This window comes from Anolis carolinensis, unplaced genomic scaffold (genome assembly GCF_035594765.1).
Source record: "Anolis carolinensis isolate JA03-04 unplaced genomic scaffold, rAnoCar3.1.pri scaffold_10, whole genome shotgun sequence".
NCBI lineage: Eukaryota > Metazoa > Chordata > Lepidosauria > Squamata > Dactyloidae > Anolis > Anolis carolinensis.
Window position 1 is genome coordinate 17,482,372 of NW_026943821.1, and position 24,873 is coordinate 17,507,244.

The following is a 24,873-nucleotide window of genomic DNA, read 5'->3' on the forward strand; positions in this document are numbered from 1 at the left end:
TGGGAAACACTGGAGCTGGCATGCCGGGATGAACCCTGAGATTTTGGATAATACTATCCTTATGTTAAGCTTCTGAAACTTCTTGCAGTATGGATACCTGCTAACTGTTGTTAAATGGGCAATGGGGAGAAGATTCCAAAGCTGGGAACATTGCTGCTGTTCTAGATGCCTATGCTCTGAGTTATGGAAGGAAATGGAAGCATCACTGGGTCGCTATGCGTTTTCCGGGCTGTATGTCCATGTTCCAGAAGAATTATCTCCTGATTATTTTTCCCACATCTATGGTAGGCATCCTCAGAGGTTGTGAGGTCTAGATGTGGGCGAAACGTCAGGAGAGAATGCTTCTGGAACATGGCCATACAGCCCGGAAAACACACAACAACCCAGTAATTCCAGCCATGAAAGCCTTCAACAACATAGGAAGCATGACTGGCAGCTCAGAAAATCCGGGCAAAACTGATCTCCGATGTCGCGGTCAACTGTGCTGGGGATGCTTTTAACCAATAGTGGTTTTTTATATCCAAGGTGTTCACTGCTTGGGTTTTAATAATGCTGTACTTACTTGGTTTTATCTTGTTTTTAATTATGTTGGTGCTAATCCATGACATATGTAGTATTTGAAGGGCATATCCTGAGATTGATATTTGCAGCATTTTAATGTTTTAATGATCTATATAGTGTTTTAATGGTATGTTTTATATTGTATTTGATGGTCTGGCTTTTGTGTATTTGTTTGTTTGTCTTGCATGCGAAAGACCTATGGTCTAAGCCAGGGGTCCCCAAACTAAGGCCCGGGGGCCGGATGCGGCCCTCCGAGCTCATTTACCTGGCCCCCGCCCTCAGTTTTATAATATAATATATTGTATATACATATAATATTGATAATAATATTATAATGTAATACAATATAACACTAATAATAATACCATATAATAATATTAATTATATATTCTATATTACATTCGTATAATATTACTAATAATATTACAGTATAGTGGTATAGTTCAATATAGTAATATATAATGCTAATATTGTGCTATGCTAATAATATAATATATTGTATGTACATATAATATTGATAATAATATTATAATGTAATACAATATAACACTAATAATAATACCATATAATAATATTAATTATATATTCTATATTACATATAATATTACTAATAATATTTCAGTATAGTGGTATAGTTCAATATAGTAATATATAATGCTAATATTGTGCTATGCTAATAATATAATATATTGTATGTACATATAATTTATAAGCCACTCTGAGTCCCCTTTGGGGTGAGAAGGGTGTGATACAAATGTAGTAAATAAGTGCAGTAAATAAATAAATAAATAATAAATACATTTTAGACTTAGGCTCGCCCAAAGTCTGAAATGACTTGAAGGCACACAACAACAACAACAACAACTCTAATTAACTTGACTATCTCATTGGCCAGAAGCAGGAGCACACTTCCCATTGAAATCCTGATAAATGTATGTTGGTTAAAATTATTTTTATTTTTAAATATTGTATTGTTCTTTCATTGTTGTTGTTGTTGTTGTTGTTTTTGCACTACAAATAAGACATGTGCAGTGTGCATCGGAATTTATTTGTATTTTTTTTTTAAAATGAAAATCCGGCCCCTCAACAGTCTGAAGGATTGTGGACCGGCCCTCGGCTTAAAAAGTTTGAGGACCCCTGGTCTAAGCATTAAATAAATTTGGATTTGGACTGTTTGTGGGGAGAAAGATAAGAAACAAACCCAACAGTAAGTGAATTTAACATGGCAGAAACTTACAAGAAAGGTGGGTGGTGTTTCTCCTTATGATGGACACACAAGACACCTAGATTTTCTTTTGGAGACAGAGAGCCTGCACTTCAGGTTTCCCTCGCATTAATCTTTCAGTGAGTTCAAATGAGTATATTCCAATTTCTTCATAAGTCTCATTCCTAGACAACTATAGTAGTGGGGTTCATTCTTGCTCTGTCTCCATCTCATTCTCACCCTCTATTGCCCTTTGAGAATGCATTATATAGCCTCCATTATGTCCCAGAATTAACCTTGTGCCTAAATGCCCCTTGGCCAGAGCGGCAAGAGAAACAACAATGTGAAGAGGTGGAGGGTGGAACCAACCTACTCAACACTTAATGTGGATTTTTTGTGGTGCTGACATGAGAAGATAGACAGGTCCTGCTTTGACTCATTGCGAAGGCTCCAAAGCTGTGATGCATCACCGACGGAATCGGCCAGGGCCATCCTACTCTATGCGCATTTAAATCTTAACATCACTATTTATTCATCTGCTCTTCTTCAGACGTCTTAGAGGCATCGTTCATCTGGTGCTTCATCAAGAACTGCAGGTGAGTGCCAGAATAAATATACAAATCTACTTGTAATCTTTTGTTTAGAATTTTATCAAGGAGGAGGTCAGAAACGAATAGTGGTTTTATTCTGTTTTTGATTGTGGGATTTTAAAAATAATATGTTGATATTGTTTTGTTGGTTTATGTCAGGGGTCCCCAAACTAAGGCCCGGGGGCCGGATGCGGCCCGTCGAAGCTATCTATCCGGCCCCCACGGCACAAGGACAGAAGGAGGTTGGGCTAAATGACCCAAGGGGTCTCCTCTTACAACCCTTATTATTATTATTATTATTATTATTATTATTATTATTATTATTATTATTATTATTATTAACATTGAGGCTGGGTGGCCATCTGTCAGGGGTGCTTTGCTTGTGCTTTTGCTGCACAAAGGCAGAAAGGGGTTGGACTAAATTGCCCAAGGGGTCTCTTCCAACCCTCTTTATTATTAATATTATTATTATTATTATTATTATTACTAACATTGAGGCTGGGTGGCCATCTGTCAGGGGTGCTTTGCTTGTGCTTTTGCTGCACAAAGGCAGAAAGGGGTTGGACTAAATGGCCCAAGGGGTCTCTTCCAACCCCCATTATTATTATTATTATTATTATTATTATTATTATTATTATTATTATTAATAACATTGAGGCTGGGTGGCCATCTGTCAGGGGTGCTTTGCTTGTGCTTTTGCTGCACAAAGGCAGAAGGGGATTGGACTAAATGGCCCAAGGGGTCTCTTCCAACCCCCATTATTATTATTATTAATATTATTATTATTATTATTATTAATAACATTGAGGCAGGGTGGCCATCTGTCGGGGTGCTTTGCTTGTGCTTTTGCTGCACAAAGGCAGAAAGGGGTTGGACTAAATGGCCCAAGGGGTCTCTTCCAACCCTCATTATTATTATTATTATTATTATTATTATTATTATTATTATTATTATTATTGCTCAGTGGCCAACTATAGTCCGGCCCTCCAACGGTCTGAAGGATCGTGAACTGACCCCCTGTTTAAAAAGTTTGGGGACCCCTGGTTTATGTAGATTCAAGCTAAAAGAAAAAAGATTCTGATTAAGCATGAAGAGGGTTGTTGTATGTCTTTTGGGCTGTGTGGCCATGTTCCAGAAGCATTCTCTCCTGACGTTTCGCCCACATCTATGGCAGGCATCCTCAGAGGTTGTGAGGCATGAAGAATTTTATTTATTTATTTATTTACTACATTTATATCCCGTTCGTCTCACCCCGAAGGGGACTCAGAGCAGCTTACAAATCAAATGAACATACAATATATTATTAGCATAGCACAATATAAGCATTAAATTACTATATTGTACTATATGGTAATATTATTAGTAATATTATATTTAAAATATAATATAGAATTAATATTATTATATTATATTATTAGTAGTATAATATTGTATTCCATTATAATATTATTATCAATATTATACGTATATACAATATATTTTTGTATATATATTATCGTTTCCCCGAGGGAACAGCTATTTAATAATGAATCAGATTACTTGGGGAAAGGGGTGAATTTCCTTACATACAGTGGCACAGCGGGTTAAACCACTGAGCTGCTGAACTTGCTGACACAAAGGATGGAGGTTCGAATCTGGCGAGTGGAGTGAGCTCCTGCTGTTAGCTCCAGCTTCTGCCAACCTAGCAGTTTGAAAACATGCAAATGTGAGTAGATCTATAGGTACCACTCCAGCGGGAAGGTTAAGGCACTCCATGCAGTCATGCTGGCCACATGACCTTGGACATGTCTATGGACAACTCTGGTTCTTCAGCTTAGAAATGAGGATGAGCACCAACCCCCAGAGTCGGACACAACTAGACTTAATGTTAGGGGAAAATCTTTACCTATTAGGAGTTGAGTGACCACCAGTCCTGGATGCTTCAGCTATCAGCAACCTGGCCCTTCCAAGCCTAATTGTATATCAACCATATTGGGAATCAATTAAATAGAAAGTTGAAATTGAAAATACTTTTAGTAAGAAACAATGTATTCATAGTGTTGTCAAAGGCACAAGAGTTCTTTCTCCCAACCTGGACTTTCCACAGATATATAAAACCCCACTTGCCTAGTTTCCAACAGACTTCACACCTCTGAGGATGCCTGTCATAGATGTGGGCAAAACGTCAGGAGAGAATGCTTCTGGAACATGGTCACACAACTCAGAAAACTCACAGCAACCCAGAAATCAGAAATGAATGAATTTGTCGTCTTCCCCACCTCTTCACATTATTTTTCTTATGGCCCTATCTAAAGAAACTCTGGAAAGATGACTGAATAGTTATGGTTCCATGACATTTCATTTACAGTAGAGTCCCACTTATCCAACACTCACTTATCCAACGTTCTGGATTATCCAATGCATTTTTTGTAGTCAATGTTTTCAATTCATTGTGATATTTTGGTGCTAAATTCGTAAATACAGTAATTACTACATTGCATTACTGCACATTGAACTACTTTTTCTGTCAAATTTGTTGTATAACATGATGTTTTGGTGCTTAATTTGTAAAATTATAACTTATTTTGATGTAAATTATAACTTATTTTGATGTAGGCTTTTTCTTAATCTCTCCTTATTATCCAACATATTCGCTCATCCAACGTTCTGCCGGCCCGTTTATGTTGGATTAGTGAGACTCTACTGTATTTAGTTATTTATTTACTTATGTATATCCCATCTTTCTTGAAGGAGATAATGGAGAGGTGCTTGTTATTTAGAGTCCTAAACTGGGGTTAAAGGATTGTCAGGCTGCACCAGATGGGGTTTCACTCCCACTGAAAGACTATGTTTGCACCTTTGGAGAGCTCCTAGAACAGATTCAACAACAACAACAACTTTTTATTATAGTCCAAAGACTCTTATTGCACCGCAGGCAAGGCGTGGGAATTAATTAATTTATTTACAGTATTTATATTCCGCCCTTCTCACCCCAAAGGGGACTCAGGGCGGATCACATTATACACACATAGGGCAAACATTCAATGCCCATAAACACATCAGAGACCGAGACAGACAGACGCAGAAGCAATTTAACTTTCTCTTGAGGGGATGTTCGATTCTGGCCACAGGGGGGAGCAGCTGCTTCATCATCCACTCTGACGGCACTTCCTCATTCCAGGTAGTAAATTAGTTAAACTTGCCTCCCCACTTTTATAAGTGGTACCTTATTTCCTACTTGATAGATGCAACTATCTTTCGGGTTGCTAGGTCAGCAACGAGCAGGGGCTATTTTTTATTTTTAATTGACGGGTGCTCACCCCGCCACGGGCTGGCCTCGAACTCATGACCTCATGGTCAGAGTGATTTATTGCAGATGCTCAACAGCCTGCACCACAGCCCGGCCCCATTAACATCCTGGTCCAGTTCCGGAGCTAGATTAAGGCGGCTGGTATCCGTAAAGATAGATCTAAAATGATCTAGCTGGGATTACACAATTTGGGGCTCTATGTGGGGATTGCAGGGCTCCTGATACAAGTTGCCTAAAGCTTTTAGCATTATTGTCCAGCAAAGCATTGATCAATAGCAACCAGGTGTTATGGTCATGTTGCAGTTTCTTTTGCCTTAGATGATCTTATATTCCCTTTTTAATTGGAACAGGGAGTGGGGTGCAGCCAATATAGGTATCTCTTAAGGTTTTTCATAATCTGGCATTCATTGTCGAACCAGATGGGCCCAATATGTTAGATATGGCCAGGCTTGTGGACAAAAGTTAGGTCTTCTTGTAGTAGAAGGATTGGCTTGTCATAAGCTCTCAGAGTAGATTCTACTGGTTGATCCTAGAGAATTTCTGATCTTAGACTTGATGCTTGTTTTGATTTAAGACTGGCCAGGAGTCGAGCCTGGGCTTCATCTGACCATTTGGCCTTTGCTTAAGTGGGCTCCCTGTCGCACCTCAGGTTAGCTTCACCTTGCTGTAAACACCAAACTGCACACAGGTTGAAGTCTTGTGTAGTTTATTAGAAAATAGAAGATAAAAAAGTTCTTTAAAAGCAAAAGTAAAGTTCCAAAAGAGCGTTACAAAATAAAGCCTTAAAGCAGGGATCCCCAAACTAAGGCCCGGGGGCCGGATGCCATTTACCAAGGCCATTTACCTGGCCCTCGCCCTCAGTTTTAGACTTAGGCTCACAAGTACCCAGCCTTCCAAGCAGCAAGCCTATTCCATTGTATTCCAGCTCACCAAACAAGGATTTGCATAAGAAGAAAACAGCTAGGCTTTGAGGCTGCAAGGTTATTCACTGCTATTCCACCTGGCCAACAAATGATTACCATAAGCCACAGCAACACATGGCCGGGCACAGCTAGGGTTAGGGTTATATTGTGTATACATATAATATTGATAATAATATTATAATGTAATATAATAATACTAAGAATAATACAATATAATAATATTAATTATATATTAAATATAATATTACTAATAACATTACAGTACAGTGGTATAGTACAATATAGTAATATATAATGCTAATTATTTGCTGTGATAATAATATAATATATGTTATGTACATACAACTTGTAAGTCGCTCTGAGTCCCCTTTGGGGTGAGAGAGGGTGGGGAATAAATGTAGTAAATAAATAAATAAAATGTTGTTGGGGATTTTTTTGCACTACAAATAAGACATGTGCAGTGTGCATAGGAATTTGTTCATATTTATTTCAAATAATTCGGCCCCTCTACAGTTTGAGTGACCATGAACCAGCCCTCCACTTTAAAAGTTTGAGGACCTCTGCCTTAAAGAATAATCCAAGAAATCACAAGGAATAAACAAAGCCCCATTAGAGCATGACAAAGTTACATGAACATGAACACAAAAGCTGCAAGATAATCCAGGAAAATGAGAGCTTGCTTCTTGGCTGAACGAAAGTTGCTTTGACAAAGGTTTGTCTCCAAAGACATTGCTTTAATACCCTTTGCAAAGCATGAAAGCATTTCTCTGGCCTCTAACCTCCCTCTTGTTTGCGATTCTGACACTCCTCCGAACCCTGAATTCCAAACGGTCAGCTCGATCTAAGGAACCTGTTTCGTCAAGGTCAGCCTGCTTGTTAGTTTGCTGAGCTTCATTATCAGACTGAGAACTGTCCTCCTTTTCCAAGTCCATTTGCACCTGGCTAGTTTCAGTATCAGCAACATCAACACCATTCCTTGCTGTGGGAAAATGAACTTGCACTCTCTGTTCCTCATCTTCTACATCAGGGACATTTTGAACCTGATTTGGAACCTGAATGCCATCTTCCTCATCAGAGTCAATCTGAGGTTCTAGCTGAATCACAACACTTGATACAGCGACACTTGATACAAGGATTTGGTTCAGGCAAACATTCCACAAATGTTAGCCCAGATAGATGTGATCATCAGGATGCTTATTATCAGCTTCAGTTAGAACTGGAAGGCTTAAAGGAGGCAGTGCATGTACTTCTACAATGTGTTGGACTTCTACAATGTGCTGTACATTGGGCTACCTTTGGAACAAGTTTAGAAACACCAATTAGTTCAAAATATAGCAGTCAGATTGGTTACAGGAACATCTAGGAGTGAGCATATCACACCTATTCTAAAATTACTCCACTGGCTGTAAGTTAGTCTCTGGACAAGTTAGTCTCTAAAACTCTACATCATTGGTTCTCAACCTGGGGTCCCCAGATGTTTCTGGCCTACAACTCCGAGAAATCCCAGCCAGTTTACCAGCTGTTAGGATTTCTAGGAGCTGAAAGCCGAAAACATCTTGGGACCACAGGTTGAGAACCACTGCTCTACATAGTTTGGGTCCAAATTACCTGCAGGATCATCTTTTTCCCATATACTCCACCCCATCCTCCTAAATCTTCTGAAAGGCATTTAGTTCAGCCAGCCAGAACCTGACTGGCAACTGTCACTCAGAGGACCTTTTAATCAGCCATCTCTAAATTGTGGAATTGACAACTAAGCGAGCTGTCAGAATTTAAAACAGGATTAAAGACCTACCCAGTCTTTATGAATTTTAAATCAGCATTTTATTAGTATGGATGATTTTAATGTGCTTTAAGCTTATGCCTACATTTTTGAATCTATGTGTTTTTAATGGCCTTATGTTTTCATCTTTGTATTTTAACTACCTCCTGCCAACCTAGCAGTTCGAAAACATGCCAATGTGAGTAGATCAATAGGTACCGCTCCGGCAGGAAGGTAACGGCGCTCCATGCAGTCATGCCAGCCACATGACCTTGGAGGTGTCTACGGACAACGCCGGCTCTTCGGCTTAGAAATGGAGATGAGCACCAACCCCCAGAGTCAGACATGACTGGACTTAACGTCAGGGGAAACCTTTACTTTTACTTATTTTAACTATGCTGTACCCTTCCTTGAGCCATGAGGAAGGTGGTAAGAAATAAAATTTATTATTGCTATTATTCTCCCCGGACCACAGTTTGAGAACCGCTGAGCTAGAAAGCCAGTAGGATACAGAGACTTGAGCATCGGACTACAGCTTTGGAAAACAGAATTCAAATTCCTGCTTGGGTCTGGAAACCCACTTCGTGTCCCTGGGCAAGTCACATTCTCTCAACCTCAAAGGGAAGAAAAACCAAATTCTCTCTGAAAAAACCTTCCCAAAAATAGGTAATATGTTATAAGTTTCCTTTAGGGTTACCGTGAGTCTGAAACAACATACCGGCACATGTCATCAACAAAATACAATATATTTGGTTTTCAAAACAATTTTTTTAATGTATTTGATATATTACATTAAATTTTAAATGTCTTTATATATTTAACTAGCTGTGCCCGGCCATGCGTTGCTGTGGCAAAGTGTGGTGGTTTGGCAAATAAAGTATTGAGGAATTAGTGCTACAGTAGAGTCTCACTTATCCAAGCTAAACGGGCCGGCAGAACCTTGGATAAGCAAATATCTTGGATAATAAGGAGGGATTAAGTAAAAGCATATTAAATATCAAATTAGATTATGATTTTACAAATTAAAACATCAAAACATCATGTTATACAACAAATCTGACAGAAAAAATAGTTCAATACGCAGTAATGTTATGTTGTAATTACTGTATTTACGAATTTAGCACCAAAATATCATGATATATTGAAAACATTGACTACAAAAATGCCTTGGATAATCCAGAACCTTGGATAAGCGAGTCTTGGATAAGTGAGATTCTACTGTAGTTAGTATATGTTATTTCCTTGTTCTGTTTTATTATAACACAGTAATTTTATACATTATATTTATAATCTTGTTTTATCTGCTTAGAACTGGATTAAGTGAAGTCTCTTCTACACAACTGTATAAAATCCCCACTGAACTGGATTATATGGCAGTGTGGACTCAAGATAATCCAGTTCAAAGCAGATACTGTGGATTATCTTCCTTGGCATTCTGGGTTATATAACTGTGTGGAAGGGCCTTGAGTCTACACTGCCATATAATCCAGTTCAAATCAGATAATCTGTATTTAATAGGCAGTGTGGAAAAGGCCTAAGTGAACCCTCAGCCATTGTGGCTGAGGGGGTTACTATGACACAAATTGAGCGAGGCCTAAGGGGGCAGGGCCTACCTTTCTAACTGGCAGCCAGGGGGAGAACGGCTCTTCCTCATCCTCTGTAATTTGGACATTTTTTTAGGGTTTTTTTTTTTTGAAAGACATAGATTGGGTGGCTATGTCTTTTGTGGCCAAATTTGGTGTGATTTGGTTCAGTGGTTTTGTTGTGTACTCCATGGGAAAAATGCACATTAAATTTGTATATATTACTAGCTGTGCCCGGCCACGCGTTGCTGTGGCAAAGTATGGTGGTATGGGAAATAAAGTATTGAGGAATTGGTGGTAGTTAAGGTAAAGGGTAAAGGTTTTCTCCTGACATTAAGTCCAGTTGTGTCCGACTGCACACTGGATTATATGGCAGTGTGGAGTCAAGATAATCCAGTTCAAAGCAGATTATATATATATATATATATATATATATATATATATATATATATATATATATATAATATTATATAATATATAATAAGATTATAAATGGGTTATATAGCTGTGTGGAAGGGCCTTGAGTCTACACTGCCATATAATCCAGTTAAAATCTGATAATCTGTATTTTATAGGCAGTGGGAAAGAGGCCTAAGTGAGGCCTAAGTCTGCCTGTCCCCTAGGCTGAGTGGGTTGCTAGGAGACCAAGTGGGAGGAGCTTAGCCTTTTAACCAGCAGCAATTGGATAAATAGAATTATTTCCTCTCCCTCTAATTAGGACTTTATTTTTCTTTTCTTTTTGTTGTATGAACGTAGAGGCATGGATGAGGGGTTGTGCTGCCAAGTTTAGTGTTTCTGGGATGTGTAGTTTTGTTGTTTTGTCCTAGGCCGAAATTTCATTACCCTTTTATATAGATAGATAGATATATACCCTGTTCTTCAATAGGTCTCTGAACTGCTAACCATTAAAATACTCTACTTAATCGATTGAAATAACACTGCTCAACAACACATTTTGGTGTCTTAAATCTTAGCTCTTTTTCTGGTTAAATATGAACTCCTGATTCAAAAAAATGTCAACAGTTTTCTCTCATCAGCTGTAGTTTTTGAGATACGGAATATATGCCATATGTGCCATCTGCTCGCCCATTGAAAATTGTGATAACATATATTAAAAAACTAGAGCTGTTGCAATCTATGCAGTGCAATTTTCTGAATCAGTGCATCATAGAACACTAGGAACAGGCCTAAAAACCATGACACCAGATTTTTTTGTTTGGTTATGTAATCTAGTTGTCTCAATTAGCATGATTGCTTATCTCTTTCATTTCTGTTGCTTACTTATTATTATAATGGGAAAAAACAGAATGCATTAGTAGTAGGGAAGAATAAACCATTTCCTCTTTCCAATGCAATTGCCCCTCCTACACTCCACCTCCAAAAAGTTCACACATGTCCTCACCCAAAAGGAAGTGTTTATCTTGTTAGTAATAATCCCCATTTGTTGCAGTATCAGTATGAATGATCATGTATCATAAATAATAATGGCCAGAGGACTGTTTACATAAATAATTACTGATAATAACACAGTTGAGTATTATTTATTGGGATGTCTATGCAGACCAGTATCAGCATCTTGCACAAACGATTCATGAACCTTGCAAATCTTTTGCCCTGCAGCACATTTCACAGGAGGATTAATAGGCTCCCGTTGATCCAATTGGTCCAACTATGAAGCTCTTGGTCTTTGGATTGCTTCTGATGGGCTCTGCAGGTAAGGAAAAATAACTCTGGAGAAAGGTGGTCTCAGGTCAAAGTCTCAGGAATTTCTGACTATATAATTATAGAACCATAGAGATGGAAGAAAGCACAAGGACCAACTCCCTGTAATGCATGAATTTACAACAAAAGCAGCCTTAAATGTTGGACATTGAAACTTTGTTCAAAGAATTCCAAAGAAGGAGACTCTTAAAGCCTCCAAGGCACTCTATTCCAGTGTGGATTGGCACTTAATGTCAAGAAGGTCTTCCTAATGCAGTGATGGCCAACCTATGACACGTGTGTCAGCACTGACACACCTAGCCATTTTTGCTGACACGCTGCTTCATGCAGATTGATTGGATGACTATGTCTTTCGTGGCCAAATTTGGTGTGATTTGGTCCAGTGGTTTTGTTGTTTACTCCATGAGAATTATGCACATTACATATCTATATATATAAAAGAGTGATGGCATCACGGCGACTCACAAAACAACAAAACTACAGGCCCCCCAACCTCGAAATTTGACAACACAACCCATCATCCATGCCTCTAGGTTGATACAACAAAAAGAAAAGAAAAATAAAGTCCTAATTAGAGAGAGAGGAATAATTGCTTTTATCCAATTGCTGCCAGTTAGAAGGCTAAGCTCTTCCAACTTGGTCTCCTAGCAACGCAATAAAAAATAATAAAAAACACTAAAAAATTAATACAATAAAATACTATAATAACAGAAAATAACTAAAAATAATACAAGAAAATAATAAAATATAATAAATAAAAATATAACTTACAATAAAATTAATTTAAAAATGCAAATAACATCAAATAAAAATTACACAACAATTTTTAACCAGTACCACCACCACTTTGCCACAGCAACACGTGGCCGGGCACAGCTAGTGTGTGTGTGTGTGTATATATATATATATATATGTGTGTGTGTGTGTGTGTGTGTTCTATTATTATTCTATTATTATTGTAGTATATTATCATATTATTACTATTATATTATTATATTATTATTCTTTGCTCATGACTACATTGAATCTAGAATAGAGAGAAATCAGCATGGAAACTGCAAGAGGTACCATAGATTGTTGTACATGGAAATAATAGTAGTAAATAGTTTTTGATTTATTGAATACAGTTATATATTACAATTATATATTTTTTTTGTTTAAACTATACATATTGTGAAATTATGGTTTTTTTCTCGAAGTGACACACCACCCAAGTCATGCTAAGTTTTTTGGTAAATTTTGACGCACCAAGCGTGAAAGGTTGCCCATTATTGTCCTAATGTTTAGGTAGAATCTTTCCTTCTAATTTATATCTGTTGGTTTGCGTCCCGTTCTCTGGGGCTGAGTCCACACAAGAATCTGTTCCAGTTCAAGTTGTCAATATCCTGCCCTGGTTAGACCCAGGAGCTTCCAGACAGTCCCAAAATGCGGAGCCTGTTGGGCTTTTACCAGAGGTATCCAGATGACACCTCTGGTTAAAGAGAATTAATTTGGGACAAATCAGATAAAACCAGTTTTCAGTGAGCTGCAGAGAGCACCCAACACAGATGTACTAAGCTCTCGCCATAATAAAAAGGCAACCTGGAAGGTGTGATATAAATCTGTGTAGATCACAAATTTGGATATTTTTTTTTCATGTCAGGAGCAACTTGAGTCGCTTCTGGAGTGAGAGAATTGGCCGTCTGCAAGGACGTTGCCCAGGGGACGCCCAGATGTTTTGATGTTTTTACCATCCTTGTGGGAGGTTTCTCTCATGTCCCTGTATAGAGCTGGAGCTGAGAGAGGGAGCTCATCCGCATTCTCCCTGGGTGCGATTCGAACCTGGCAACTTTCAGGTCAGCAACCCAACCTTCAAGTCACTTAGTCCACTATGCCATCTGGGGGCTCCACCAATTTGGATGAGTTCTAAGATCCATTAGCTTTACACATAGCTCCTACCAAAGATGAAAACTCTGACAACTGGTTTGTCAGTGTGGGTCACGACAAGTACCTGCATTATTGGACCTTCTATGTGGTCTTCCATACTAAACATGACAGTACTATTGGGAAGCACACATATTTGGCTGCTGATTCTGTTTGTCTTCTTTCGCTGGAGTTTTAAAGAGAAATGGTAATGGTTAATTACTTTAGAGCAGGGGTCCCCAAACTAAGGCCCGGGGGCCGGATGCGGCCCTCCAAGGTCATTTACCTGACCCCCGCCCTCAGTTTTATAATATAATATTTTAATATCATTTTAATAATATAATATAATATATTGTATATACATATAATATTGATAATAATACCATACAATAATATTAATTATATGTTATATATTACATATAATATTACAGTATAGTGGTATAGTTCAATATAGTAATATATAATGCTAATATTGTGCTATGCTAATACAGTAGAGTCTCACTTATCCAACATAAACGGGCCGACAGAACGTTGGATAAGCAAATATGTTGGATAATAAGGAGAGATTAAGAAAAAGCCTATTAAACATCAAATTAGGTCATGATTTTACAAATTAAGCACCAGAACATCATGTTATAAAACAAATTTGACAGAAAAAGTAGTTCAATACGCAGTAATGCTATGTAGTAATTACTGTATTTACGAATTTAGCACCAAAATATCATGATATATTGAAAACATTGACTACAAAAATGTGTTGGATAATCCAGTACGTTGGATAAGCGAGTGTTGGATAAGTGAGACTCTACTGTAATATAATATATTGTATGTACATACAGCTGCTCTGCGTCCCCTTCAGGGTGAAATATAAATGTAATAAATAAATGTAGTAAATGAATAAATAAATAATTTTAGACTTAGGCTCGCCCAAAGTCTGAAATGACTTGAAGGCACACAACAACAACAATCCTAATTCACTTGAGTATCTCATTGGCCAAAAGCAGGCCCACACTTCCCATTGAAATCCTGATAGGTTTATGCTGGTTACAATTGTTTTCATTTTTAAATATTGTATTGTTCTTTCATTTTTTTGTTGTTGTTTTGCACTACAAATAAGACATGTGCAGTGTGCATAGGAATTTGTTCTTTTTTCCCCAAATGATAATTCGGCCCCTCCACAGTCTGAGGGATTGTGGACTGGCCCTCTGCTTAAAAAGTTTGAGGACCCCTGCTTTAGAGACTATACAATTAACATAGTTGTGTCTTGTGTTCCATGTTTTGTCCATGTTTTGTCTTGTGTTCCATGTTTTGCAGCCTTTGCTCAGGACGGGACTGGAGAACGGATCATTGGCGGATACAACTGCCCACAGCGCTCCAGGGCCTTCCAGGCTGCCCTTGTTACAGGGCGCAGAGGCAACTGGAACATTTATTGTGGCGGGAGCTTAGTACATCCGTGTTGGGTGCTCTCTGCAGCTCACTGCAAACCCAGGAGACAGTAAGTCAAGAAGATCACTGCTCAGGTGGAGGTTCAGGGGAGGGGAAAGAAGACATTAGTCTGAGTCCATTAACAAGCCATCTCCCACAACTTAGAAGAGACACCTCCAAGGTCATGTGGCCGGCTACTACTTCTTACTTAGGCGATTCCTTGCAGTTCGAGGATGATTGTCTTCCATCTCTGGTGTCTTGGGTGTGTGTTCTTAGGTGGCTGAAGGGACCTATTCTTGATCTGCATGTTCTCCCGCAGTGAGGACATTGTTTTCCAGACGGAAGGCGGTCCCGGTCAGGGTTGGCTTGACGCTCCTTCCTCTTGGCTCGTTTCTCCCTTATGTCCTCCATTCATGCCTCTTCAAACTCCGCAGCACTGCTAGTCACAGCTGACCTCCAATTAGAGCGCTCAAGGGCCAGGGCTTCCTAGTTGTCGGTGTCTATGCTACAGTTTTTAAGGTTGGCTTTAAGCATCTTTAAATCTCTTTTCCTGCCCACCAACATTACGTTTCCCGTTCTTGAGTTTGGAGTAGAGTAGCTGCTCCAAGGTGACAATGTGGCCAGTCCAGCAGAGTTGATAACATAGGAGTATCGCTTCAATGCTGGTGGTCTTTGCTTCCTCAAGCACACTGACATTTGTCCGCCTGTCTTCCCAAGAGATTTTTGCAGGATTTTTCTGAGGCAACGCTGATGGAAACGCTCCAGGAGTTGAGTGTGATGTCTGTAGACCGTCCACGTTTCACAGGCATAGAGCAGGGTTGGGAGGACAATGGCTTTATAAACAAGCACCTTTGTATTTCTACGCATGTCCCAATCCTCAAACACTCTCTGCTTCATTTGGAAAAATGCTGCACTCGCAGAGCTGAGGCGGTGTTGCATTTTAGTGGCCGGCATGACTGCATGCAGCACCGGAGCTCCCTAAATCTCACTACCTGCTACTTATGTCATCTCTTTTTGCCTCCTACTCCTATAGAATGAAGGTATGCCTAGGAAAGAGCAACTTGAGGAGGTATGAAAGGACAGAACAGTGCTTGAATATTGCTGAAGTCAGAGTCCACCCAGAGTATGACCGGAGCAAAAACAACAAGGATTACATGCTGCTCCGTCTTCAGCCTTGTGCCAGACTGTCTGATGCTGTGAAGACCATTCAGCTGCCGTCTGGCTGCCCCAATGACGGGAAGCAGTGCACCGTTTCTGGCTGGGGCACCACTAGATCTCCTCAAGGTGAACAGAGAACCTCTTGAAATATCTCAAGGCTGAGGAAAGCTACTTCTAGAGAATAATTTTTTTTTCGTGTCAGGTTGCTTCTGGAGTGAGAGGATTGGCCGTCTGCAAGGACGTTGCCCAGGGGACGCACAGATGTTTTTGATGTTTTACCATCCTTGTGGGAGGCTTCTCTCATGTTCCTGCATGGAGCTGGAGCTGATCGAGGGAGCTCATCCGCGCTCTCTCCGGGTGGGATTCGAACCTGGCAGCTTTCAGGTCAGCAACCCAACCTTCAAGTCACAAGGCTTTTATCCCCTAGGCCATCGAAGGCTCCTAGAATAATAATAATAATAATAACAACAACAACAACAACAACAACAACAATACTTTATTTGTATTCCCCCCAATCTCCCCGAGGGGACTCAGGGCAGATTCCAGCACTCAGATTTGCATGTTTTCAAACTGCTAGGTTGGCAGAAGCTGGGGCCAACAGCGGGAGCTCGCCCTGTCCCGCAGATTCAAACCATCAACCTTCTGGTCAGCAAGTTCAGCAGCTCAGTGGTTTAACCCGTTGCACAATTCCCAGCCATTTAACCAGGCTGTGGCTATACCTGCACTTGATAGTTCCTGATATCAGTCCTGTTAGATCTTTGGAAGAGCTTGGAAACAGTTATATCTTGAACTACAACCCTCAGAATCCCCTAGTCAGCATTGCCAGGTTTCCAAGTCATCCTTTATGGGGTTTGTGACCTTTCTTGTATTCTGAAGCAATGTTGGAAACAACTGATTTATTTATTTATTTTGAATCTGGAGCAACTTCAGAAATTGCAAATTGCTTCTGGTGTGAGAAAATTGGCTGTCTGCAAGGACGTTGCCCAGGGGATGCCCAGATGTTTGACATTTTACCATCCTTGTGGGAGGCTTCTCTCATGTCCCCGTATAGGGAGCTGGAGCTGACAGAGGGAGCTCACCCGCTCTCTCCAGATTCGATAACAGCAAACACTTCATAATGCTTTAAGAGCAGAGTGCTCCTTCTGTCAATATCCAAGTCAGTTTTCATTCTGCTGTTGGCTACAGCTTTTTACTTCAAATTTATTTTTGGGTATTTCTTTCCCATTGGGATCCCATCCAAAACCATGGAGCAGAGCTGCTTAGGCATACTTGTTGCTTCTAAAACCTTTTTGGAGAATGATATGGGAGATTTTTTTTGCCCATTTTTCTTATTTGTTGTTTCTATATGTGTTTACAAAATAATGAATGGATATAAAGAAAAAGTAATACAGCCCAACAAAGGAAATTATTAGTGTCTTGGTTTTTAGGCTTATTCCTAGGGTTATTTGTGGCACTGATTCAAAAAATCTCATCGAAAAGACTACATCAGCCATAGTTTTTTAGATATATGTGTCGTATCACTGAAAAGCTTGTACCATACCTTTGTGCTTTTAATATGAAATAAGTAGATTTCCTTTTAATTTTAATATGTTTCCTTCGTGCTTAAATGATATTAATTTACCATAAACACTACATTAAAATATCTTGATTTTTCTAGGCAAGCACCAGGCAAATGGCACATGTTCTGTATCTCAAATATTATTGCTGATAGGGGGAAAGTGATGCCATTTTTTGAATCATTGGGTCAAATATACCCAGAAACAAGTCTAACATTTGAGGCACCAAAATGTGTGTTGGCCAGTGCATCATGCATTGCTATTCCATGTTAAAAAATAATGTTACTATATGAGCATCATCTAAAATAGCAATCCAAACAGTGCCAGGGATCGGGGCAAATCCCATCTTTACAAAGTCACTTATACAGGGCAACAGAAACAACAACAGTGGCTAGTGTTTACATGTTTACATGTCCAGGTCAGGGAGCACTAGAGCCAGGCTTTTAGTCCTCACCCATCACTTTCTGCTTCTAATGCTGCTTTTGTTCAAGCAACGTTAACACTTTTGTATTGTGTGTCTCTTCCAGCACAACTTCCAGCACAGCTGCAGTGTGCAAATGTCAGTATTGTCCCTCAACCGAAATGCAATTCAGCATATCGAGGGTCCATTACACCATACATGGTGTGTGCCGGAGTACCGCAAGGAGGCACCGACTCTTGCCAGGTATACGAAGGAGAACGGACATTTGAGATTTAGCCGTAATCCATAAAGGGAGGGTGAGAGAGATTTAATTACGACTGGATGGAAAATATGTGGCCTTTCAATGTGCTTAGGTGTCAATTTACCATTATTCTTCACCATTTGCCAGGCTGTTGGGGACTGATGGGTATTGCAGATTGTTGATGATAAATGGAAGTTCTTACATGTGCCCGTGAGCCCAGAGTCACCCGCAGAACAATAACATGAGACTCAGGTTTGCAGAACAAAGAAAAGAATACAGGAACTTTACTAATTCCAAGAGATCAAAAGAACAGTGGTACAGTAGAGTCTCACTTATCCAACATTCACTTATCCAACGTTCTGGATTATCCAATGCATTTTTGTAGTCAATGATTTCAATATATCATGATATTTTGGTGCTAAATTCGTAAATACAGTAATTACTATGTAGCATTACTGCATATTGAACTACTTTTTCTGTCTAATTTGTTGTATAACATGATGTTTTGGTGCTTTATTTGTAAAATCATAACCTATTTTGATGTTTAATGGGCTTTTTCTTAATCTCTCCTTATTATCCAACATATTCGCTTATCCAACGTTCTGCCGGCCCGTTTATGTTGGATAAGTGAGACTCTACTGTATTCACAATGGTCCCTCTGATTGCTTACAGAAGTCCATAGTAATAAACAGTCTTTTCTCAATCCACAAATCTGCTTCAGAGAAGAATACAGTCCTGGTTCTTCACCCTCCTTTCTCAGCAGCAAACAGGCCTCAAAAATGGCAAGGCCTCTCTGAGTACACAGCTCTCTTCACCAGCAGTACTCAGTCAGTACTGAAAAAAAACTTGCTCAAACTGGTTCAACAGCAGCAGAACAGAAACAGTATCAAATCAATTCCCAGGTCTTTGCAGGCTCAGCCAATCAGCTTCATGAACTTCATTTTCCAGTTAACACACATATAGCACAGTGTCTTTGCAAACCATGACAATGGGAACTGATGCCAAGTGTTAAATGTGGGGAGACACTCTGGACCAGTTTGGATGCTTATAATTTAATAGTCAGAGAGCATGATCTGTCTGCTTCTCACTTTATCCCTCTCTTCTGCACTTATTCCCCAACCAGCAGCATCCTTCTGGGCTTTTAAATAAAAACCTTTCCCAGTCCTCCCCGGAGATTTTACAAACTGAATGTAGTAACTCAGCATGGGAAGCATGAGTTCTGTTCAACCTACTTTTCCTGATAAACATAACAAAATCAATTACGTTGTCAAATATTTTCAAGGCCGGAATCACTGGGTTGATGTGAGTTTTCCGGGATGTATGGTCAGCTAATCACGTCCCAACAAAGGATTCCCCCAGACAGGAAGCAGCCAGGCTTTGAAGCTGCAAGGCTCTTCAATGCTAATCAAGGTGGTCAATTGCAACATTCATACTTGCCTCAAACAGACAAGTCTTTTTCCCCACCTTGCACATTCCACAGATATATAAACCCCACTTGCTTAGTTTCCAACAAATTTCACAACTTCTGAGGATGACTGCTATAGAGGTGGGGGAAACGTCAGGAGACAATGCTTCTGGAACATGGCCATACAGGCTGGAAAACTCACAGCAACACAAAATCAATTATATTTACAGAATCTGTAATTAAATTGTTCTTTTTCCCAATAACTAAGTATTAATTACATTACATCAGTGGTTCCCAAACTTAATTGGTCTACCAGCGCCCCCTGGAAATTAATTTTTAAATTTTTTTAATAGCAATTAAACAGAAAGATATATGTATTAATGTTTCTACCTTTTTCATAAAATATTGTAAAGAAAGGTGTAAATTAGAAACATTGAAGTTTGAAATTATGAAACTATTTTTTGAACTCAGAATAGAAAGTTAATACATCACCGCCCCCCTGGATCTCTGCAGCGCCCACCAGGGGGCAGTAGCGTCCACTTTGAGAATCACTGCATTGCATTGTGATGGTAACTTTAATGTGGAAGGTGCAATGTATATTTTGTTAGTTTTAAACATTATGGGGAAGTGACATCCATTGCTGATAGAAGAAGAATATCACATTTAAAGTCATAATTTATGAACTGTTACAGATGATTACATGACGATGAGGAATAGAAGAATACCACAGTAGGTAGATAGTAGGATTCAGCGTTGTGGGTTTTAAAAATTACTATTTTAGCATATTTTTAAAATAGGAAGGTAAAGAAGTACTAGTATTTCTTTTAAAACCATATGATGGTAACTACCTACCTTCCGAGAACTTTTCTGTGATGGTAACTAATTTTTAAAATAGTTTTTCAAGATTTGTCTATTGAACAGAATTAATCAGGTCACTGAATGGGATGCAATCCTTGTCATTTCCAATAAACTTTGACCATGTTGGTTGCAGTGATGAGGCCTTTCCATCAAATACAATTGGAGAGTGACAGGTTGAGCATTGCCAGGCAGGGATGTCAATCTTATATGGACATATCTGTAAATCACTGAATTATAACTTTTCTCTCTTTAGGGAGACTCTGGGGGCCCGCTTGTCTGCAACGGACAGCTTGAAGGTGTGGTTTCTTGGGGCACATATGTGTGTGCACAGAAAGGGAATCCAGGTGTATATGCCAAAGTCTGCTGCATTGTGCCCTGGATCCAGAAAACTGTCAACGGGACGTGGTGACTCTTACCCGATCCACCAAACTCAGCACAGAAAGAAGACTCACCTCAAAAGCTCCGACAATTCATCATCCTCCTTGTGCTTCCATTTTACTTCCAATATTTTTCAGGGTTCCTGTAATTGCAAAGAGCACCCCACATTGGTCAAGATCTTGCTAGTCTCTCTATCAAGGTGGCTTGCACTAGTCTACTCTCTTAATTGAAAATTAACGGTGCGATCCCCTCTCCTTATATTAGGGAGAGAGGTGTGATTGTATTTGCTGTGGGGAAGATGTGTGGGAAGAGGTAATACAGCTGTTGGCCATGTTGTCCTCTGGGAATTGCGGGAGAAGCTAGGGACACAGTAAACATCTGCTTTGCTAGAGTGATGGTAAAAACTTTCTTGTTCTACCAAAACAACATTGTGGGGGATGCTTCAGACAGTTTCCAGATTTTTTGCAAATTACCGCATAGTCATGTACCCATCAAGGACCAAAATAATAGATATTTTAATATGACCCATGGATAAATTGAGGTAAAAAAAAAAACAAGCTCCCTTGGGGAGGGGGAGAGACATTTACCTGCCCAGGAATTCAAAAAAGCCAAAAGGATCCCCACAGAGGAAAGATTAAAGGGGTTGGTTGCTTCTTTTAGGACTATGTTCTTGCCTTTCACCATTCTTCTCAGAGAAGACAATAGTTCCTTTTCCCATAAGAGATGAGTCAAAATATTCACATTAACCCGTAGATACATCTGAAACGGCAGACAAAGGTTTGAGGTAATGAGACAAAGAGAGTTCCGGTTGCTGCAGAAAAAGACATTTATTCTCAGTGGCCACCGAGAATAAGCATAGGAAGGAAAAAGCAAGGGTACAGAACAAAGAAACACAGGCCTTTTTATACCATTTTGCCTTCATCTACCTACGTCATATAGGCATTATCCATCACCAATTAGTGTAAAAAAAAAAGTCTTATTTTTGCACTTTACTAAAACATAGGCGACTTTCAAGACCTCTGACCCTTGCATTAGGCCTTATCTAAGAAATTCCTATCTTGGCTTTCTGGGGTTCCATTAACTGAAGAATTTCCCCTATCTAAGTCATTAGCACCCCTTCATGGCGCCAGGTTACCTTAAGCTTATTTTGACATCCAAAAGCCTTAATTTGTCTTTTGTCCATTAGCATGGATCTTATCTGGTTTGTTGACACTTTAACAGATGTCTCTGCCACTTTGGGTGAACTTTGGTCTCTGCTATGAGGAGACTGGATATTTGCCAGGCAGAGTGTATTTTGGGGCTATATGCACACATTCTGCTTGTGATTGTATACAGTAGAGTCTCACTTATCCAAGATTCTGGATTATCCAAGGCATTTTTGTAGTCAATGTTTACAATACATGATGATATTTTGGTGCTAAATTCGTAAATACAGTAGCATTACTGCATATTGAACTGCTTTTTCTGTCAAATTTGTTGCAAAACATGATGTTTTGTTGCTTAATTTGTAAAATCATAACCTAATTTGACATTTAATAGGCTTTTCCTTAATCCCTCCTTATTATCCAACATATTCGCTTATCCAACGTTCTGCTGGCCCGTTTACGTTGGATAAGTGAGACTCTACTGTATTATTATTACATTTATTATTTCACTCTATTATTATTAAAAGGATACATAAGCACAGTTACATTGAAGAAGATGAGATAAAGATAAGCGAGACTCTACTGTATTTTCTTATTCCTATTTCTAATATGATTACATTCGATATATGGTTTCCAATACAAGTATTATATTTTTCCAATACACCTTCATCACATCAACCCACATTTTTAGAACTGATTTTTTTAACTATAATGTCTAGAGTTATACATGAGTATAAAGAGTCATGATCTTTCCCTTTCGTTGAAACATTCTTGATTCACAAGTCATTACTGGAAGGGATTCCATTTCCTGACCATTCCCATTTCTTTCCCTTCCACACATCCATTGTAACTTTCATAATTAATCTTCTACTAAACACCAGAGAGAAGTGGTATCCTCTGTCTATTCCATAGACTATATTGTGGACAGAGAGGCGTGAGGGAAAAATACCTCATGGCATATTTATTGTATTTTAACAGCTATTCAATATGTTGTGGATTATTGATGATAAATAGAACCTCTTACGTGTGCCTGCGATCCAGAATCACCCGCAAAACAACAACATGCCACTCAGGTTTGCAGAACAAAAATACATGAACTTTACTAATTCCAAGAGATCAAAGAACAGTAGTACAGTAGAGTCTCACTTATCCAACAGAAACGGGCCGGCAGAACGTAGGATAAGCGAATATGTTGGATAATAAGGAAAGATTAAGGAAAAGCCTATTAAACATCAAAATAGGTTATGATTCTACAAATTAAGCACCAAAACATCATGTTATACAACAAATTTGACAGAAAAAGTAGTTCATTACACATTAATGCTACAGTGTCTTATATTAATTTTTTCTCTCAAAGATGCTCTAGGTCTTATTTTCAGGGGATGTCTTATTTTTCCATGAAGAAGAATTCACATTTATTGTTGAACAAAAAAACGAACATTTATTATATATTGTACAGTAGTTGTCATCACAAACCAGCATAACCAGACAAACTGTGAATCCTATCAAGGATTTCTTGTTCCTACCATTATTTTCATGTACAACACTCTATGGTACGTACATTTACCAATCCTACATGCTCTGGTGTTCTGTTCAGCGGGCATGCTTCCAAACAAAAACTTTGCTAGGTCTTACTTTTGGGGGAGGCCTTATATTTAGCAATTCAGCAAAACCTTTACTAGGTCTTATTTTCTGGGGATGTCTTATTTTAGGGGAAACAGGGTATGTAGTAATTACTGTATTTATGAATTTAGTACCAAAATATCACAATGCATTGAAAACATTGACTACAAAAATGCGTTAGATAATCCAGAACCTTGGATAAGTGAGACTCTACCGTATTTACAATGGTCCCTCTGATCACTTATAGAAGTCCACAGTCATAAATAGCCCTTTCTCAGCCCACAAATCTGCTTCAGAGACTACAGTCCTGGTTCTTCTCCCTATTTTCTCAGCAGCAAACAGGCCTCGAAATAGCAAGACCTCTCTGAGTACACACTGCTCTCTAGCAGTACTCAGCCAGCACTGAAAAAACTTGTTCAAATTGGTTTGCAGCAGCAGAACAGAAACAGTAACAAAATCAATTCCCAGGTCTTTGCAGGCTCAGCCAGTTGGCTTCATGCATTCAATTTTCCAGTTAACACACACACAGTACAGTGCCTTTGCAAACCATGACACGGTAGACTTGGATAGCTGTTAAAATACAATAAATATGTTATGTATTCGCAGTTGCAGTATGTCAGTTCATTGGAGTGCTGCCTCCGCTGACATCCTCTCTGGCCATTGAGAATAAACCTTCTGCTTTTGCCTTCAGTCCATCTTGTGTCTTATCTGGTCCTTTGGAAGCTTGGCAGTCTGGGTCCTGAACCCACAGTTTTAGTGGACTGAAATTACATAGAAACATCACTGTGTAACAAAGCATAAGCATTCAAGGCAACAGTTTCAACAGTTCTGGTGTAAACATTCAAAGCCTGTTTCGATTTTCAAACTATTTTAGTAAACCACTCTAGTTACCCAGAGCAGGAGCTTTTGTAGCTTGGGAGTGGCCACAGATGTACTCAACCTCAAGGATTTGCCAATGGGATTTATGAAATCATTAAAGTCAATGGGGTGGATATTATTGCAGGAGCGTACACACAAAGCAGTGTCAACTTACCTCTAGGGCTTTAATTATTAGGAGATTAATCAATTACTTTGTTCACTAACTAGCCCTGATTAATTTGATTATTAGGACAGCACGTTTTACTGAT

General features: G+C 39.1%; 1 protein-coding gene across 3 annotated transcripts; it reads left to right on the forward strand.

Annotated features, from left to right (window-relative positions):
• The first annotated feature begins 2,075 nt into the window (after positions 1-2,075).
• Positions 2,076-24,436, forward strand: LOC100556794 (kallikrein-14). 3 transcript variants are annotated; one of them, XM_016996039.2, is made up of 7 exons: positions 2,076-2,361; positions 8,805-8,995; positions 11,533-11,626; positions 14,851-15,031; positions 15,995-16,245; positions 18,203-18,339; positions 20,854-24,436. In XM_016996039.2, exons 3-7 carry the CDS (start codon positions 11,584-11,586, stop codon positions 21,007-21,009), a joined length of 768 nt encoding a protein of 255 aa, XP_016851528.1. In that variant the 5' UTR covers positions 2,076-2,361; positions 8,805-8,995; positions 11,533-11,583; the 3' UTR covers positions 21,010-24,436. The 3 variants fall into 3 exon arrangements, with proteins under 3 accessions (XP_016851528.1, XP_016851530.1, XP_016851529.1); XM_016996041.2 differs by lacking the exon at positions 8,805-8,995; XM_016996040.2 differs by lacking the exon at positions 2,076-2,361 and having other exon boundaries at positions 8,543-8,995.
• The last annotated feature ends 437 nt before the right edge of the window (positions 24,437-24,873 follow it).

Excerpts from the sequence above, each read along its gene's own strand:
- LOC100556794 (XM_016996039.2), top strand. The coding sequence starts at position 11,584 with ATGAAGCTCTTGGTCTTTGGATTGCTTCTGATGGGCTCTGCAG. Across the intron at positions 16,246-18,202 it reads CACCACTAGATCTCCTCAAG|CACAACTTCCAGCACAGCTG; the intron begins GTGAACAGAGAA and ends TGTCTCTTCCAG. Across the intron at positions 18,340-20,853 it reads GAGGCACCGACTCTTGCCAG|GGAGACTCTGGGGGCCCGCT; the intron begins GTATACGAAGGA and ends TTCTCTCTTTAG.